The 17,088-nt window shown below is 49.1% G+C and overlaps 1 protein-coding gene across 2 annotated transcripts in view; it reads right to left on the bottom strand.

Moving 5' to 3' along the window:
- ELP6 (elongator acetyltransferase complex subunit 6) overlaps nt 1–16,095 on the bottom strand; it is an 18,945-nt gene extending 2,850 nt beyond the window's left edge. Inside the window, exons 1-6 of one of the 2 annotated variants that reach the window (XM_025377681.1) lie at nt 15,878–16,095; nt 13,494–13,572; nt 12,180–12,250; nt 7,301–7,419; nt 4,940–5,141; nt 550–696 (exon numbers count right to left, since the gene is read on the bottom strand). In XM_025377681.1, the coding sequence (XP_025233466.1) occupies nt 550–696; nt 4,940–5,141; nt 7,301–7,419; nt 12,180–12,250; nt 13,494–13,572; nt 15,878–15,931 (672 nt within the window). In that variant the 5' untranslated portion in view covers nt 15,932–16,095. Of the gene's footprint in view, nt 1–549; nt 697–4,939; nt 5,142–7,300; nt 7,420–12,179; nt 12,251–13,473; nt 13,573–15,877 lie in introns of both variants that reach the window. The other variant, XM_025377682.1, reaches the window with a different exon arrangement.
- Between the last annotated feature and the right edge of the window lie 993 nt (nt 16,096–17,088).

The raw sequence follows: 17,088 nt of genomic DNA, 5'->3' as shown, positions 1-17,088 counted from the left end.
GGGCCGGGCGCGGTGGCTCACGCCTGTAATCCCAGCACTTTGGGAGGCCGAGGCGGGCGGATCACGAGGTCAGGAGATCGAGACCATCCTGGCTAACATGGTGAAACCCCGTCTCTACTAAAAATGCAAAAAATTAGCCGGGCGAGGCGGCGGGCGCCTGTAGTCCCAGCTACTCGAGAGGCTGAGGCAGGAGAATGGCGTAAACCCGGGAGGCGGAGCTTGCAGTGAGCCGAGATCGCGCCACTGCACTCCAGCCTGGGCGACTAAGCGAGACTCTGTCTCAAAAAAAAAAACAAAAAAACAAAAAAACAAAAAGAGTGCTCCACTTTGGTCACAAATGGGATCCCCATGGAATATGTGTGTTGGTCCATGAGGCTAAGTGCCATCTGGAGCAGGTCTATTACCTGAAGTCTCACAATTTCCAGTGTTTCCCTTCCACCTGAAGTCATGTCCCAACCAGACAGTCCCTCAGGCCTGACTCTCCCCTATGCAGTCAAGAATCATAGGTACACGGGCAAGCAGCCCATTGCCCAGTAGGCCCCTGCATACCTGCCCATGCACATCCCTGCAGAAGCCAGTGGCCAGGCCCTCAGCCCGCAGGATCAGGTGGCTCTGGTGACTGACGCCATTCAGCAAGATGTCATTCTCCTCATCCTCCACATCTCCACTGTCGTGCACAAGGATAACCATGTTTCCCTGCATCAGATACAAGATGGAAGCCTGCTCCTTACCGGAAGGGACACCCAGAGTCAGGGAGTGCCAGCCTCTCATTGCCTCCACTCCCCTGCACATCCTCTCACAGATCACCCTCCCTGCTGCTGCTACAGCCAGCCCCTACCTGTGCTCCCAGACCCTGATTCCAGTCATCTACTGGACAATCTCACCCATAATGAGCCAACCCATATTTTCAGCTCACTTCATCTAAACCAACAGTCTTCAAAATTAGCTCACTCTCCTGAATTCCTGAATGTTATTAAAAGTGTCACCATCCTGCCAGGCACCCATTCATTCAATCTACAGTTCCTGAATACTTACAGTGTACCAGATCCCACAGTAGAAATAACAAGTGAGAGATATGGGCCCAGGAGCAGATAGATGCTGACAATACAGGATGATAAGAGCAAGGGAGAGGGAAGCATGAGGTGTATGGGGAGCACAACGAAGAGGCATCTGCTCTAACCTGGAGGAGCAGGTCAGGAGGTGAGCACACGTGAACTGAATCTCAGAGGGCAAGTAGGAGTTAGCCAAGCCGAAATGACTTTTTGGTCAACCCTGCCAAAAAGTGACAGCTTGAATAATAAGTCCTTTCAAAGGAATACTGTCCAGTTGTTAAAAAGAATAAAGCTGGCCGGGCACAGTGGTGCATGCCTGTAATCCGAACACTTTGGGAGGCCGAGGAAGGAGGATCATTGAGCCAGGGAGTTCAATACCAGCCTGGGCAACATAGTGAGACCCTGTCTCTATTTGTAAAGAATAGTAGGCCGGGCGCGGTGGCTCAAGCCTGTAATCCCAGCACTTTGGGAGGCCGAGACGGGTGGATCACGAGGTCAGGAGATCGAGACCATCCTGGCTAACACGGTGAAACCCCGTCTCTACTAAAAAATACAAAAAACTAGCCGGGCGCGGTGGCGGGCGCCTGTAGTCCCAGCTACTCGGAGGCTGAGGCAGGAGAATGGCGTGAACCCAGGAGGCGGAGCTTGCAGTGAGCTGAGATCCGGCCACTGCACTCCAGCCTGGGCGGCAGAGCGAGACTCCGTCTCAAAAAAAAAAAAAAAAAAAAAAAAAAAAAGAATAGTAATAAAAGGCCGGGCGTGGTGGCTCACACCTGTAATCCCAGCTCTTTGAGAGGCCAAGGTGGGTGGATCACCTGAGGTCAGGAGTTCAAGACCAGCCTGGCCAACATGGTGAAATCCCATCTCTACTAAAAATATTTTAAAAATTAGCCGGCCAGGCATAGTGGCTCATGCCTGTAATCCCAGCACTTTGGAGGCTGAGGCGGGCAGATCACAAGGTCAGGAGTTCAAAACCGGCTTGGCCAACATGGTGAAACCCTGTCTCTACTAAAGAAAACACAAAATTTAGCTGGGCATGGTGGCATGTGCCTGTAATCCCAGCTACTCAGGAGGCTGAGGAAGGAGAATTGCTTGAACCCAGGAGGAAGAGGTTGCAGTGAGCTGAGATCACACCATTGCACTCCAGCCTGGACAAAAGAGCAAGACTCCATCTCAAAAAAAAAAAAAAAAAAAATTTAGCCGGGTGTGGTGGTGGGCACCTGTAATCCCAGCTACTTGGGAGGCTGAGGCAGGAGAATTGCTTGAACCTGGGAGATGGAGGTTGCATGAGCCAAGGTCACTGAGGTTGCACCACTGCACTCTAGCCTGGGCAACAAGAGTGAAACTCCATCTCAAAAAAAAGAAAAGAATAGTTTAAAAAAGAAAAAGAATAAATGGCTCCTGTAGGGGTACAAAGCAGCGTGGCCAGGCCAGGGTCTGAGCTGGGGTTCTGTCCCTGCTGGGCTGCGGCCCCAGCTGGACTGCTGCCACGGAACTCAGTGCAGAATAACTCCGGGAGAAACTGCAGTGGGACCTGGAGGCAGAGCATGTGAAGGTGGAGGATGTGACCCTCAACCGTTGTGCCTGCAGCTTCTGAGTCCTGGTGGTGTCGGCCAAGTTCGAGGGGAAGGTGCTGCTTCAGACACACTGGCGGGTAAACGTGTGCCTAGCCGGAGGCTCTCACACATGCTTTTGAGCAGAAAAGCCTCATCCCAGAGCAGCGGGCCTGTGAGCAGCAGAAACGAGGGACTGACACCTACACAGCCATTAAATTATCAATCAAGGCTAGAAACAAAGGAAAAGAATGAAGCAGATCCATGTGTTATTGGACAATGGACAACAAAATATATTGTGTATTACTAAATGAAAAAAAGAAGTAGCGAACAGTGTGGATGGCACGTTACCAGTAATGTGAAGAAAAATGCAGGGAGACAAATATGTGCATATACTTTGAGAGCCAAGGCAGGAGAATCACCCGAGCCCAGGAGTTCAAGATCAGCCTGGGCAACATAGTGAAACCAAGTCTCTATAAAAAGTAAAAATATAGAAAAAAGAGGCCGGGTGCCGTGGCTCAAGCCTGTAATCCCAGCACTTTGGGAGGCCGAGACGGGTGGATCATGAGGTCAGGAGATCAAGACCATCCTGGCTAACACGGTGAAACCCCATCTCTACTAAAAAATACAAAAAACTAGCCGGGCGAGGAGGCGGACGCCTGTAATCCCAGCGACTCCGGAGGCTGAGGCAGGAGAATAGCGTGAACCCGGGAGGCGGAGCTTGCAGTGAGCTGAGATCCGGCCACTGCACTCCAGCCTGGGCGACAGAGTGAGACTCCGTCTCAAAAAAAAAAAAAAAAAAAGAAAAAAACCAAGTATGTGCATAATTGTACAGACTGGCTAGAAGGATGCACGTTGAGCTGGTCGTGGTGGCTCACACCCGTAATCCTAGCACTCTGAGAGGCCAAGGCGGGCAGATCATGAGGTCAGGAGATAGAGACCACGGTGAAACCCCGTCTCTACTAAAAATACACACAAAAAAAATTAGCTGGGCGCGGTGGTGGGCACCTGTAGTCCCAGCTACTCGGGAGCCTGAGGCAGGAGAATGCATGAACCCGGGAGGCGGAGCTTGCAGTGAGCCGAGATCTCACCACTGCACTCCAGCCCGGGAGACAGAGCAACTCCATCTCAAAAAAAAAAAAAAAAAAAAAAGAAGGATGCACGTTGGAGGGAGGGAGAGAGGCAAGAGCACTTTTCTTCCTTCTTTTTCTTTGTAAAACAATGCCCAAGTTTTATTTTTTCAACTAAAAGAAGTATTCTTACAAAAAGAGGGCGGTAGCAGGTCACAGACCCAGCTGGACTGCAGAAGGTGACTTTGGCTACTTACTCTCAACCCCTAATCCTGACTGTGCCTTCCACACCCCTAACAGTTCCTCCTCCTCCCATTCTTTCTGCATTACCCTGGTTCCTGGCTCTGCAGCTGTAGCCAGGATGGCCTCACAAGTTCCCTGAACAGAGCTTCCAGGCAGGACTTTGCACACAGGTGTTCAACACACACTGCTGGATACCCACACACCTGGCTAACTCAGTTAGCTTATCTCTCCCATTGCTCTGTACGCTCAGTCTGACCACACCATACCACTGTCCACACGCTCCTGCCAGCTACACCATTACACAATGGCAAGTGCTACTGTGGGCCAGACACCGTGCTGACATGTTACAAGCTTCATCTCACTTTACTCTTGTAGTCAGGTACCTGCGAGGTAGGCACCACAGCCATTCCTATTTTACTGACTGGCCTATTGTTATTGTTAAAAACTCTATTATGGCTATTAAGTACAGCAGTATTTACACCTAACTGATCACAACCAGTTACAGATTTCTTTGTTCCTTCTCTGCTCCCACTGCTTCACTTGACTAACCAAAAGAAAACAAAAACAAAAACTCTAAAACCTCTATTACAGCAGAAATCCCTGTTTGTCCCTCATAACTTGGTAATCAAGGTAACATTGTATATCCTATACTTGTATTGCCCTTTACAATTTTCAAAGTAGCTTATACTCATTATCTTAGCTGATCTATAAAATACACTCAGGGATGATAATAACTTGCCCCAGGACACACAGGCTATATCTGGCAGACCTGGGACTGCAGCAGTGCCACACGTGACCAGCCCCACTGAACGCAATGTTGATCATCGCTTTATTTTGGGGGGCTTTACTTTTCAGCAACGGCAGGTAAGGGAAAGCAGGTGGCTGGAGCAAAAGCTTTCTGGCGCTACCAGAGTAAAGCCAAAACCCCAAGCAAATAAAAAGATCACAGCAAGCGAGGTCTGGACCTGTCTGAGTTCTTGGAGGTCACAGGTGGGCGCACAGAAGGCAGTTCCATGAGTACCTTTAGTTCCCAGCACACGGTGGCTCTGCAGTAGTGAATGAAGTCTAGCACAGCCACCGCCCCCATGCCCAGGCTCAGGAGTACACTGAGGTCGTCCACCAGCAGCACCGGGTACGTCCACCGAGCCTCTCCACCATCTACTGGCTTCAGGGCCTCCCGTACAAACTCAAACAATGGTTTCAAGTTCCCAGCATTAGCCTCCCTGGAGAGACAGGACAAAAGTTATCAGACTTCACTCTCTCTACAGATGTTTATCAAGAACCAAGTAGCACCACAGGAGAGGGCTAAGGGGGACAAAGAACTTTATCACAATTCTTGGCAACAAAGAGTTCATGATCTGGTTAGAAAGAAAAGGCATGCACGTGTACAGGAATAATTCAAATATTTCCTGAGGCCTGCTAGGTATAAAGCACTGTGTTAGAAACTGGGGGACACAAAAATAAACAGCTCCTAGGGCCCTTAAGAGACACCATACATAGTCGGGTGCGGTGGTTCACACCTGTAATCCCAGCACTTTGTGAGGCTGAGGCAGGTGGATCACTCAAGGTGAGGAGTTCAAGATCAGCCTGGCCAACAATGGTGAAACCCTGTCTCTACTAAAAATACAAAAATTAGCCAGGTATGGTGGCGCACACCTGTAATCTCAGCCACTCGGGAGGCTGAGGCAGGAGAATTGCTTGAACCTGGGAGGCGAAGTTGCAGTGAGCCAAGACTGAGATCGTCCCATTGCACTTCAACCTCGGCAACAGAACAAGACTCTATCTCAAAAAAAAGAAAAGAAAAAAGAGAGACACCATACAGCCTCTCAACCCAAGAGCTTAAGGCATCTGGAAGATAACTGGATTGGGCAGGCAGAAGCCTTCCCAGGAGGTCATACACAGCTAGAAAAAGTTAAACAGGCCAGGCACAGTAGCTCGCACCTATAATCTCAGCACTTTGGGGGGCCAGTGGGGGAGAATCATTTGAGCCCAGGAGTTCAAGAACAGCCTAGGCAACAGAGTGGGACCATATTTCTACAAAAAAAATTTTTTTTTAATTAACCAGGCATGGTGGTACACCCCTGTAGTCCCAGCTACTTGGAGGCTGAGATGAGAGGAGTGCTTGAGCCCAGGAGGTCGAGTTTGCAGTGAGCCGTGTGTGTACCACTGCACTCCAGCCTGGACAACAGAGCAAGACCCTGTCTCAAAAAAATAATGAAATAAGAAGTTAAACAGCAACTCAGATGCCCTGATGGTCAGTGGCAGTGGCCTAAGGGCTTCTGTATACGTAACAGATTTGACCTGTTTCTGACACAAGCCAGACTGACTATCTCTGCCTTCTCTAGTGACTACCCCCAGCCATCATTTCTCAGCAATGAGTGGAGGAACAGAGCACAGGGCCCAGGGCAACTGGCCTCTGCCATAAGCTCCGGGGATGAGCCCCTGGCATTGCGTTATTTTCACTAACAATGAGGACATCTCCCCATATCTTGGGATGAGGTGTAACCAGCCCCTGCCTTCAAATGAGGAAACCCCAAGTCAGAGATGCTAAGGGGTGTATGTGAGGTCACACACAGGGTCAGGAAACATGGCCTCACAGCCACCACATAAGGGTGTGTGTGTCTGAGAGATAAGGTGGTCGGGGGAAGTTAATGTGTGGACCGCTTTGTAGTGGAGGAAGAACAGCAGCCAAGCAGGGAGTCTTCACAGAGCTATGTTTGTGGCCAATGTTCAGAAAGAAGGAAAAGCAGGAAAATCAATCTCAGGCCTGTGACGCTGAATACCAAACCAGGGGAAAAACTTTTTCTTAAATGTCTGAAGAGTAAATATTTTAGACTTGCAGGTCATATGGTCTCTGTCCTGACTACTCAACTCTATTTGTTGCTGTAATGCAAAAACAGCCAGGGACAACATGCAAACAAATGAACGTGGCTGTATTCCAGTAAAATTTTATTCACAAAAAATAAATTTAAAAAAAGAATATTAAAAAAGACAATTTAAAAAATATGAAACAAAACACATTTATTTACAAAAACAGGCAGCTGACTCATAGCCCATAGTTTGCCGTTGCAGAGTTTCCGCTGTCACAGAGCTCAGGTGTATACTAGGGCTCTAAGCCAGGGCTGGAAAACACAGCAAAGCATATTGTTCTGCCATCCTTCCAGCAAATGATCCTCTCTATAGCTTTGGGGACAAATGTCCACCCTCAGCCCCAGGATATGAGCCAGCATTTGATAATGCTGCAACACCAGATGAAGTGTCTGTCCCCTGAAGCCAGTTCCATCTTCCTGCACAATAAGAAGGAATCACACAGCAACCAGGAACCCTGTCTGGGCCCACCTGCCACGTGTGTGCTTCCGGGCTGGGCTGCAGGCTGACTGACCTGAGAAACTGCAGGGGATGTGGCTCCTCTTGAGTCTGGAAAAAGACGTCCACTGCGGACTTCAGTCCCTCGAGGAACACAAGCTGCCCACGCTCCCGCGCCACAGTCAGGTTGACACCCTAAACATGACAAACAGTGAGTTACTGTGCCCATCAGACTAGATGTCAGCTTGCAAGAGGGCACAAGACACCTTCCAAACATGGCAGAAGTGTATCTGATCACCCAATGTACAGGCCTGTCTTCATTCCCCTGGGTGCTCCCAACCCACAATCCCCCATCTGTTTTCAGATGTATATTTCCATTTAATTGTCACATTAAAAGAAAAACTAGCCAGGCATGGTGGCACATGCCTGGAGTCCCAGCTACTTGGGAGGCTGAGGCAGGTGGATCGTTTGAGCCCAGGAGTTTGAGACCAGCCTGGGCAACATGGCAAGATCTCGTCTCTACAAAAAAAAAATTAAAAAAAATTAGCCAAGTGTGGCAGTTTGCACCTGTAGTCTCAGCAACTCAGGAGGCTGAGGTAGGAGGATCACGTGTGCCCAGCAGGTCAAGGCTGCAGTGAGCCATGATCATGCTGCTGCACTCCAGCCTGAGCAACAGAGCGAAACCCTGTCTCAAAAAGACACAAAAAACAAAACCTAGGCTGGGCATGGTGGCTCATGCCAATAATCCCAGCATTTTGGGAGGCCAAGGGGCAGATCACTTGAGGTCAGGAGTTCGACACTAGTCTGGCCAACATGGTGAAACACCATCTCTACAAAAAATACAAAAATTAGCTAGGGGTGGTGGCAGGTGCCTGCAATCCCAGCTACTCAGGAGACTAAGACAGGAGGATTGCTTGAACTGGGAGGTGGAGGTTGCAGTGAGCCGAGATCGCACCATAGCACTCCAGCCTGGGTGACGAGAGTGAAACTCCATCCCACAAAAAAAAAAAAAAAAAAAACACAAAAAATGGGACGCAGAAATTTAGTATGCATATCGCTGCTCAGACCAGGACTTTTTTTTTTTTTCTTTTCTTTTTTTACTTGTCACTGACTTGAAGCTCAAGGACTTTCTTTTTTTTTTTTTTTTTTTTTTTTTGTTGACATAGTCTCACTCTATTGCCTAGGCTGGAGTGCAGTAATGCAATCTGGGCTCACTGCAACCTCTGCCTCCCAGGTTCAAGCGATTCTTGTGCCTCAACCTCCTGAGTAGCTGGGATTACAGGTGTGTGCCACCATACCTGGCTAATTTTTATTTATTTATTTATTTATTCATTTATTTTTTGAGATGGAGTTTCACTCTTGTTACCCAGGCTGGAGTGCAATGGTACGATCTTGGCTCACTGCAACCTCTGCCTCTTGGGTTCAAGCGATTCTCCTGCCTCAGCCTCCTGAGTAGCTGGGATTACAAGTATGTGCAACCACACCCAGCTGATTTTTGTATTTTTAGTAGAGACGGGGTTTCTCCATGTTGGTCAGGCTGGTCTCGAACTGCCAAACTCAGGTGATCCACCCGCCTTGGCCTCCCAAAGTGCTAGGATTATAGGCATGAGCCACCGCACCCAGCCTAATGTTTTTATTTTTAGTAGAAACAGGGTTTCGCCATACTGACCAGGCTGGTCTTAAACTCCTGGCCTCAAGTGATCCACCTGCCTCAGCCTCCAAAAGTGCTGGGATTACAGGTGTGAGCCACTGCGCCTGGCCTCAAGGACTTCTTAAATATGGTTCATGAACTACCATCCGATTAAGAAACCCTTTAAGATGCCTGATTAAAATGTAGATTCCTGGCCGGGCATGGTGGTTCACGCCTGTAATCCCAACACTTTGGGAGGCCGAGGCAGGTAGATCACCTGAGGTCAGGAGTTCGAGACCAGCCTGGACAACATGGCAAAATCCTGTCTCTATGAAAATTCAAAATTAGCCAGGTATGGTAGCACATGCCTGTAATCCCAGCTACTTGGGAAACTGAGGCAAGAGAATCACTTGAACCGGGGAAGCAGAGGTTATGGCGAGCCGAGATCATGCCATTGCACTCCAGCCTGGGCAACAAGAGTGAAACTCTGTCTCAAAAAAAGCAAAAGCAGATCCCTGGGTCTAATTCCAGAACAAGGGCGCAGCTCAGGATGTCCAGCTCAACAAACACCCAGGGATAGTGATGCATTCTAAATGTGCAACCCACTGCTCCACCTGTGCAGAAACAGGTCACATGGAGCTCAGCGTGGTGGCTCACACCTGCAATCCCAGCACTTTGGGAGGCTGAGGCAGGAGGATCCCTTGAGCTTAGGAGTTTAAGACCAGTCTGGGCAACATAAGGAGACCCGTTCTCTAAAAAAGAAAAAAAAAAAAAAAGGCAAGAAAGAAAGAGGCAACATGTAACTCTTTAGACTTTCCATGCCCCTACATCAGGTCTCAACTGCTCATTCACACACAAAATGCCCAGGGTCTTCCAATGTCCAACACTATTTGTTCTGATAGCTGCAGCTGACAGAGAAAGACTCCTGATCGTATCACCCTTGCTCTTGCTCACTACCAGTCTATTTATGTAAGTGCAACAATATGCCATGAGTATAGAAGCTCACGCTCCAGTACTTCACATGCCAAGTACTGTGCATGCCATTCCTGCTGTGCTGATTATCATTCAAAGGTAAAAGAAAAAGTAGCCAGTTTAGACATGCGAACACACAGCTGTCTCATCCTGAAACAGATCCAGTGGCCATAAAGCCATGCTACAGAGCCCTGGAATGCAACATGTTTTCTTTACATCCTGACTGTTCTCCCTGGGCTCCTGCCCTGAGGTCTAACACAAAAAGTTCTCCCTTCTCTGCAAAGGATGGGAAAGAAAGAACCTACCATTCTCTGGCCGGGCGCGGTGGCTCAAGCCTGTAATCCCAGCACTTTGGGAGGCCGAGACGGGAGGATCACGAGGTCAGGAGATCGAGACCATCCTGGCTAACATGGTGAAACCCCGTCTCTACTAAAAAATACAAAAAACTAGCCGGGCGCGGTGGCGGGCGCCTGTAGTCCCAGCTACTCGGAAGGCTGAGGCAGGAGAATGGCGTGAACCCGGGAGGCGGAGCTTGCAGTGAGCAGAGATCCGGCCACTGCACTCCAGCCTGGGCGGCAGAGCGAGACTCCGTCTCAAAAAAAAAAAAAAGAACCTACCATTCTCTCACCTCCTCATTTGCTTCTGCCCAACAGAGAAAGAGGCAGTGACTTGGTCCAATAGTAAGACTGGATTTTATTTTTTTTTATTTTTATGTATGTATGTATTGAGATGGAGTCTTGCTCTTTTGCCAAGGCTGGAGTGCAGTGGTGCGATCTTGGCTCGCTGCAATTTCCGCCTCCCAGGTTCAAGTGCTTCTCATGCCTCAGCCTTCCAAGTAACTGGGATTATAGGCGTGAGCCACCACGTCTGGATCCTCTGAGAAATAAATGAGTGGAATGCACGCCCCATGAGTGAGATGATCCCAAAGTGTTAAGATTAAAGGCATGAGCCACCACCCCTGGCAGCCAAGAATTTTTATAGTGACTAGGTCTTGGGTTTTGTCAAATGCTTTTTCCGCATTAAGTGATATCATCATATGAATTTGTTTCTTTAGCCTATTGAGATGGTGGATTACAATAGCTGATTTTCAAATGCTGAACCGGCTTTGCAAAATTGTAATAAACCCAAGTGAGGTGTATAGTTCTTCTTATACATTTCTGGACCTGATTTGCTTATATCTTGCGGGGGGCGGGGTGGGGGAATTGCATCTCTGGGAGATATTTTTTTTCCTTTTTTTATTGAAAAGGTGTGTCACTCTACAGGCACACACCAACTGCCCAGATAATTTTTGTATTTTTAGTAGAGATGGGGTTTTGCTATGTTGGCCAGGCTGGTCTCAAACTCCTGACCTCAGGTGATCTGCCCACCTTGGCCTCCCAAAGTGCTGTGATTACAGGCATAAGCCACCGCGCCCAGTCCAAGACTGGCATTTTAAAGATCACTGCTGAAGAGTAGCCCAGTTCTCTCCTCTCTAAGCCTGGCCTGTCCAAAAAAAAACCCAAAAAACAGCCCTTCAGCTTCCATTCTCAGGCAGTGAAGTCCACCTAGTCACAGGTAATGGCCCAGGCAAGGTCAGGAAGTTCATCAGCCTCTTGGCCATCTTATTCTTGCCCCTGTGTATGATGTGGTGAGGGGCAGGAAACGAAAGTCCCTCTCCCCACATTGGGGTCTGAAGTGCTAGACTTAGGGAAAGACAGTGGGAGGCATCCAGTTTAGCAGCAGACCAAAGTGTGATCTCCAACCAAGGAGGACGAAAATCAAAACTCAAATGGAGAAGGAGAAAACCTTAACTGGTCCAGAATGAGTAGAGAAGGGTTTGATTAATTAACATCTACAAACAGCAGGTCTGGTTCTACAAAGTCTCAATAAGTCTCAATTAATGCTGAGATGCTACCTCAGCCCTTCAAATAAGAGGTTCAGGATCCCAAGATTTCTTTCTTTCTTTTTTTTTTTTTTTTGAGACAGAGTCTTGCTCTGTCGCCAGGCTGGAGTGCGATCTCGGCTCACTGCAACCTCTGGCTCCCGAGTACAAGCAATTTTCCTGCCTCAGCCTCCCGAGTAGTTGGGACTACGTGTACGTGCCACCATGCCCAGCTAATTTTTATATTTTTAGTAGAGACGGGGTTTCACCATGTTGGCCAGAATGGTCTCGATCTCTTGACCTCGTGATCCGTCCACCTTGGCCTCCCAAAGTGCTGGGATTACAGGCGTGAGCCACCGTGCCCGGCTCAATATTTCTTTAGTCCCTCTTTTGCTAAGTTCTGTACAATGCAAATAGGAAAGCCCAGCTTTAGACCATGTGTGACACACACACTCACTCAGGGACCTCACCATGGAACTCCAAAATATTTACCAGCTTCTGTCCCACGATATTGTAGTGGCTGAAGGACTGGAAGAGTGCCACAAAGCAGACTTTACAATTAGCTAGAAAACAAAACAATTGATTTTAAATAAATCCTCTGGTTACAACCAGTCTCACTGATTTCATACCTCTGGAAACAAAAGCACTGAGGCAAATCTAGAGACCCAGAGGCTCTGCAACCCGACATACACAATTTGATTCTAAGATGTACTTTTTTTCTTAACAGTTATATCTTATTTTGCTGATTCTTTTTTTTTTTTTTTTTTTTTTTTTTTTTTTTTTTTTTTTTTTTTTTGAGACGGAGTCTCGCTCTGTCGCCCGGGCTGGAGTGCAGTGGCCGGATCTCAGCTCACTGCAAGCTCCGCCTCCCGGGTTCACGCCATTCTCCGGCCTCAGCCTCCCGAGTAGCTGGGACTACAGACGCCCGCCACCTCGCCCGGCTAGTTTTTTGTATTTCTTGATAGAGACGGGGTTTCACCATGTTAGCCAGGATGGTCTCGATCTCCTGACCTCGTGATCCGCCCGTCTCGGCCTCCCAAAGTGCTGGGATTACAGGCTTGAGCCACCGCGCCCGGCCCCTGCTGATTCTAAGATATATTTCTGTTAGATGTAGTACTAGGTACTTCTTCTTCTTCTTCTTCCTATTATTATTATTTGAGCTCGCTCTGTTGTCCAGGCTAGAGTGGCACAATCATGGCTCACTGCAGCCTCAACTTCTCTGGCCTCAAGTGATCTGCCTACCTCAGCCTCCCGAGTAGCTGGAACTATAGGTGTGCCCAGCTAATTTTTGCATTTTTTTGTAGAGACAGGGTCTCCCTATATTGCCCAGGCTGGTCTCGAACTGCTGGCCACAGATCATCCTTCCGCCTGGGTCTCCCGAATGCTGAGATTATAGATATGAGCCATTACGCCCAGCCATGCAGCAGCCACGTTCTTTAGGAAGCATCTACTGCCAGGACAAAGTGTCAATGGGGTCGAGTGCCCAGAGACCTCGAGATACACAAAGACCAGAGAGCAACAAAATCAGAGGCCACATAAGACCTCAGTGAGGCAATGTCCACACAGTAGGTGGAGAAGCGGAAGGTAGGACACAGAAACAGTGAGCACACGCCACTCTTTGGCAGGGCTGGGGAGGGAACGAGATGGCCCAGTGATCCGTTATCCTCATAAAATAGCCCCCCCTAGGTATCCCAACACCAAGTCTTGGCTTGTAAATGCTGTTATTGCTTCCTTAAATAGTTTTGGTTTTTATTACTTCTGCACCCATCTTGGGTTTCTTTTCTACAGCATCAATGAGTCCCATACCTTTGAGGTAGAAGGAGAGAAAGTGGTGTACAAGGAAACTCCCATCTGTCTTGGCATCACAGAGTAGAGTCAGTTTCCCCTAAAAGTTACGAGGAACACAAAAAGGTTAGACTCCCTGGAAAGAGGTCAGCTTAGTGTAGAAATCTAGTCAATTGTGTCCACACCTAAATTCCTACACCTGAAGAGTTTATTTTTTTAATGATATATATGCTAAGGTACCCTGAAAAGACGAAAATAAGTCAAAATTATGGAAAATCCATGATTAAAGTTATCACTTATTGTTACTTAGGCAGGCATATCTCAGACTCCATCTCCTCAAAGCAAACAGAGAATAAAATAATTTCTCTTCCTCACTTCTCATGTTAGTAATTCAGGAACCAGTCTTAGGAAGAATTGGATCCTGAACAAAGGATGTTTTACCATGAGACTCCAATGAAAATCAGATTGCTAGGACTGGAAGAGGCCTTCAAAAGGCCTCCCCGCCAACTACTTTATATTCTGATGCCAATTCTATTCTGTAGGGTGAGGGAGAAGGGAGGAAGAAGCAGTTGTTGATAGAGATGTCTGATAACAAAGTTCACCCAATGGCCCTGCTTCAGAGGCCTGATCATGGAGAGCTCTAGAAAGACCTCTAAGGGTGGTCTCTGCAGAGCCTGGCTGTCCCGCTCCACTCACCTCTATTTCTGTCAGTGACAGGGAAGGTCAGGATCAAGTGATATCATGCATTCCACCTCCTTGCCGTGTGACCTTCCACAAATGCCTAACTTCTCTGGGCTTCAGGTTTTTTCACTTATAAAATATGAAAGCTCACACCATCAGACCTTCAGGGTTACCCCTGGTGCTGTCATTTCCTGGTGCCCACTTGAATACTCCATTCTCTCATCTGGCCCTAGGCTGACTTTGGAAGTGCCAGTGGTAACTGGCAAGGTAATCAGAGTCATCTGGACAAGAACTGCCTGGCAACTAAAATCCACAAGGATCTACTGAAAGCTACAATTTGGCACTATGGGATCATAAAAAGGCTTTAGACACATAGTATCCTGGTTGCCATTGAAAAGGAGTTTACCATTTCATTAGGAAGACAAAGATTATGAATAAACCAGGCCAAGCGTGGTGGCTCACGCCTGTAATCCCAGCACTTTGGGAGGCAGAGGCAGGCGGATCACCTGAGGTCAGGAGTTCGAGACCGGCCTGGCCAACATGGTGAAACCCCGTCTCTAACAAAAAATACAAAAAAAAAAAAATTAGCCGAGTAATTAGCTGGGTGTGGTAGCGCATGCCTGTAATCCCAGCTACTTGGGAGGCTGAATAAGGAGAATCACTTGAACCCAGGAGGTGAGGCTGCAGGGAGCCGAGATAGCGCCAGTGCACTCCAGCCCGGGCGACGGAGCGAGACTCCATCAGAAAAAGAAAAAAAAAAAAAAAAAAGAATAAGCCAGAAGATACGCTCCTGAAAGAGGTTACTCCTACGTTAAAATGTGAAAGGTTTCAAGGTGCCCCAGAGTGTGAAGAGAACATGCCAGCCTGGGGTGCCAAAGACTGACTTAGTCCAAGCCAATGTTTGCTACGTCCAGCTTCTAACAGTTCTATTAGAGACCACAAAGAGGAAGAGTAAGAACAGCAGCGTTCAAGACAATGTGCCGATTGCTCCGGGGCTAGGGGGCGGTTAGGAAGCTCGCCTATGAAGACGGCGGCGATACGAACTCCCCTCTCCTCTCAGGCCTATTCCGCAGTCTCCTCTGAGCGCCTGGGACCCCTACCCCAGTGAACACGCACAGGGCGCCCCAGTTCACGTCCGTGAATATAATCCAACCCCCCTGTCGGCCATGCTTCCCAGAGACTTTTTTTTTTTTGAGACGGAGTCCCGCTCTGTCGCCCAGGCTGGAGTGCGGTGGCTGGCGAGATCTCAGGTCACTGCAACCTCCGCCTCCCGGGTTCAAGCTATTCTCCTGTCTCAGCCTCCCAAGTAGCTGGGATTACAGGCATGCGCCACCACGCCCGGCTAATTTTTGTATTTTTCCTAGAGACGGAGTTTCAGCATGTTGGCCAGACTGGTCTCGAACTCCTGACCTGAGATGATCCATCCCCCTCGGCCTCCTAAACTGCTGGGATTACAGGCGTGAGCCACCAAGCCCGGTCGCTTCCCAGAGACTTTTAAGGGCACGTACGGCCTTTGAGAATATACGAGATGGCCCAGAAGCCCACCTTCGGCGGGTCCAAGTCTACAGTCCAATCCCTGGGTCAACTCTCTGCGGACTGCAACTCCCAGGTGCCCCGTGCCGGGTCGTCGCGCCATTCCCTGGGGTCGTGCGCACCGCCTCCCGGATGCAGTATTCCGCCCCCCTGCCAGGTCCCGCCCCCTTCCGGGCCGCGGGACCTCTTACCTGCTCCGCCCTGTCGGGGGTGGTGTTAAGCAAGTTATTAAGTTCCACGAACATTCCGAGCTCCTGGGACTAACACTCTGGAGGAGAACCCGGGGTGCTGCAAAGACGATGGAGGCTTAAACGCACCAGACAGCCCGCCTCACGCAAAGAAGCGCGCATGCGCAACGCCACTTTTGCGAGCCAGCCACAGCCAATGAGGCGGGTGTCTGGATGGGGCCGCTGCGCAAGCGCATAGACGTGCGTTGAGTCCCAGGTAGTTGGAAACGATGGGCTTCTCTGTAGGACTGCCAGCGGCCTGTGGCGGCTCATTCCGCGCAGATCGGCCTGGCGCCCGAGCCCTCCCAGTGGCCCCCAAAGCTCCATGCGACCGAGTATTCTCCTTCCCTTGGCCTCGCTCTCTGCCCAGCCCCGGGCCTCCTTTCCTCCACACGTGGCTGTCAGGCGCCCTCTGTATGACCCACACTCCTGGGAGCTTGGGCTCATCGGTAAACGAAAACAAAGGACAGGAAATTATTATTTTTAAATTATTATCATTTTTTGTTATTTATTTTTATTTATTTATTTATTTATTTATTTATTTATTTATTTTTTGAGACGGAGTCTCGCTCTGTCGCCCAGGCTGGAGTGCAGTGGCCGGATCTCACTGCAAGCTCCGCCTCACGGGTTCACGCAATTCTCCTGCCTCAGCCTCCGGAGTAGCTGGGACTACAGGCGCCCGGCACCACGCCTGGCTAATATTTTGTATTTTTAGTAGAGACGGGGTTTCACCGTGTTAACCAGGATGGTCTGGATCTCCCGACCTCATGATCCACCCTCCTCGGCCTCCCAAAGTGCTGGGATTACAGGCATGAGCCCGGCCGACACGGAATTATATCTTGAAAAGTTATGTGGAGGAAAGCAAAGCGGGATTGGGGAGTAACAATGGGGGCAAGGTAGGTTTCAGAATTAAAGAGGTTGTCAGGGTGGGTCTCACAGAGAAAGGGTGTTTGCGGCCGGGCGCAGTGGCTCACGCCTGTAATCCCAGCACTTTGGGAGGCCAAGACGGAGGGATCAAGAGGTCAGGAGTTCGCAGACCAGCCTGGCCAACATAGTGAAACCCCTTCTCTATTACAAATACAAAAAATTAGCCGGGCGTGGTGGGGGGAGCCTGTAATTCCAGCCACTCGGGAGGCTGAGCCAGTAGAATCGCTTGAACCCGGGAGGCGGAGGTT

The sequence above is a fragment of the Theropithecus gelada genome, chromosome 2 (assembly GCF_003255815.1).
Source record: "Theropithecus gelada isolate Dixy chromosome 2, Tgel_1.0, whole genome shotgun sequence".
Taxonomy (NCBI): Eukaryota; Metazoa; Chordata; class Mammalia; order Primates; family Cercopithecidae; genus Theropithecus; species Theropithecus gelada.
This window is presented reverse-complemented; position numbering and strand designations above follow the sequence as displayed.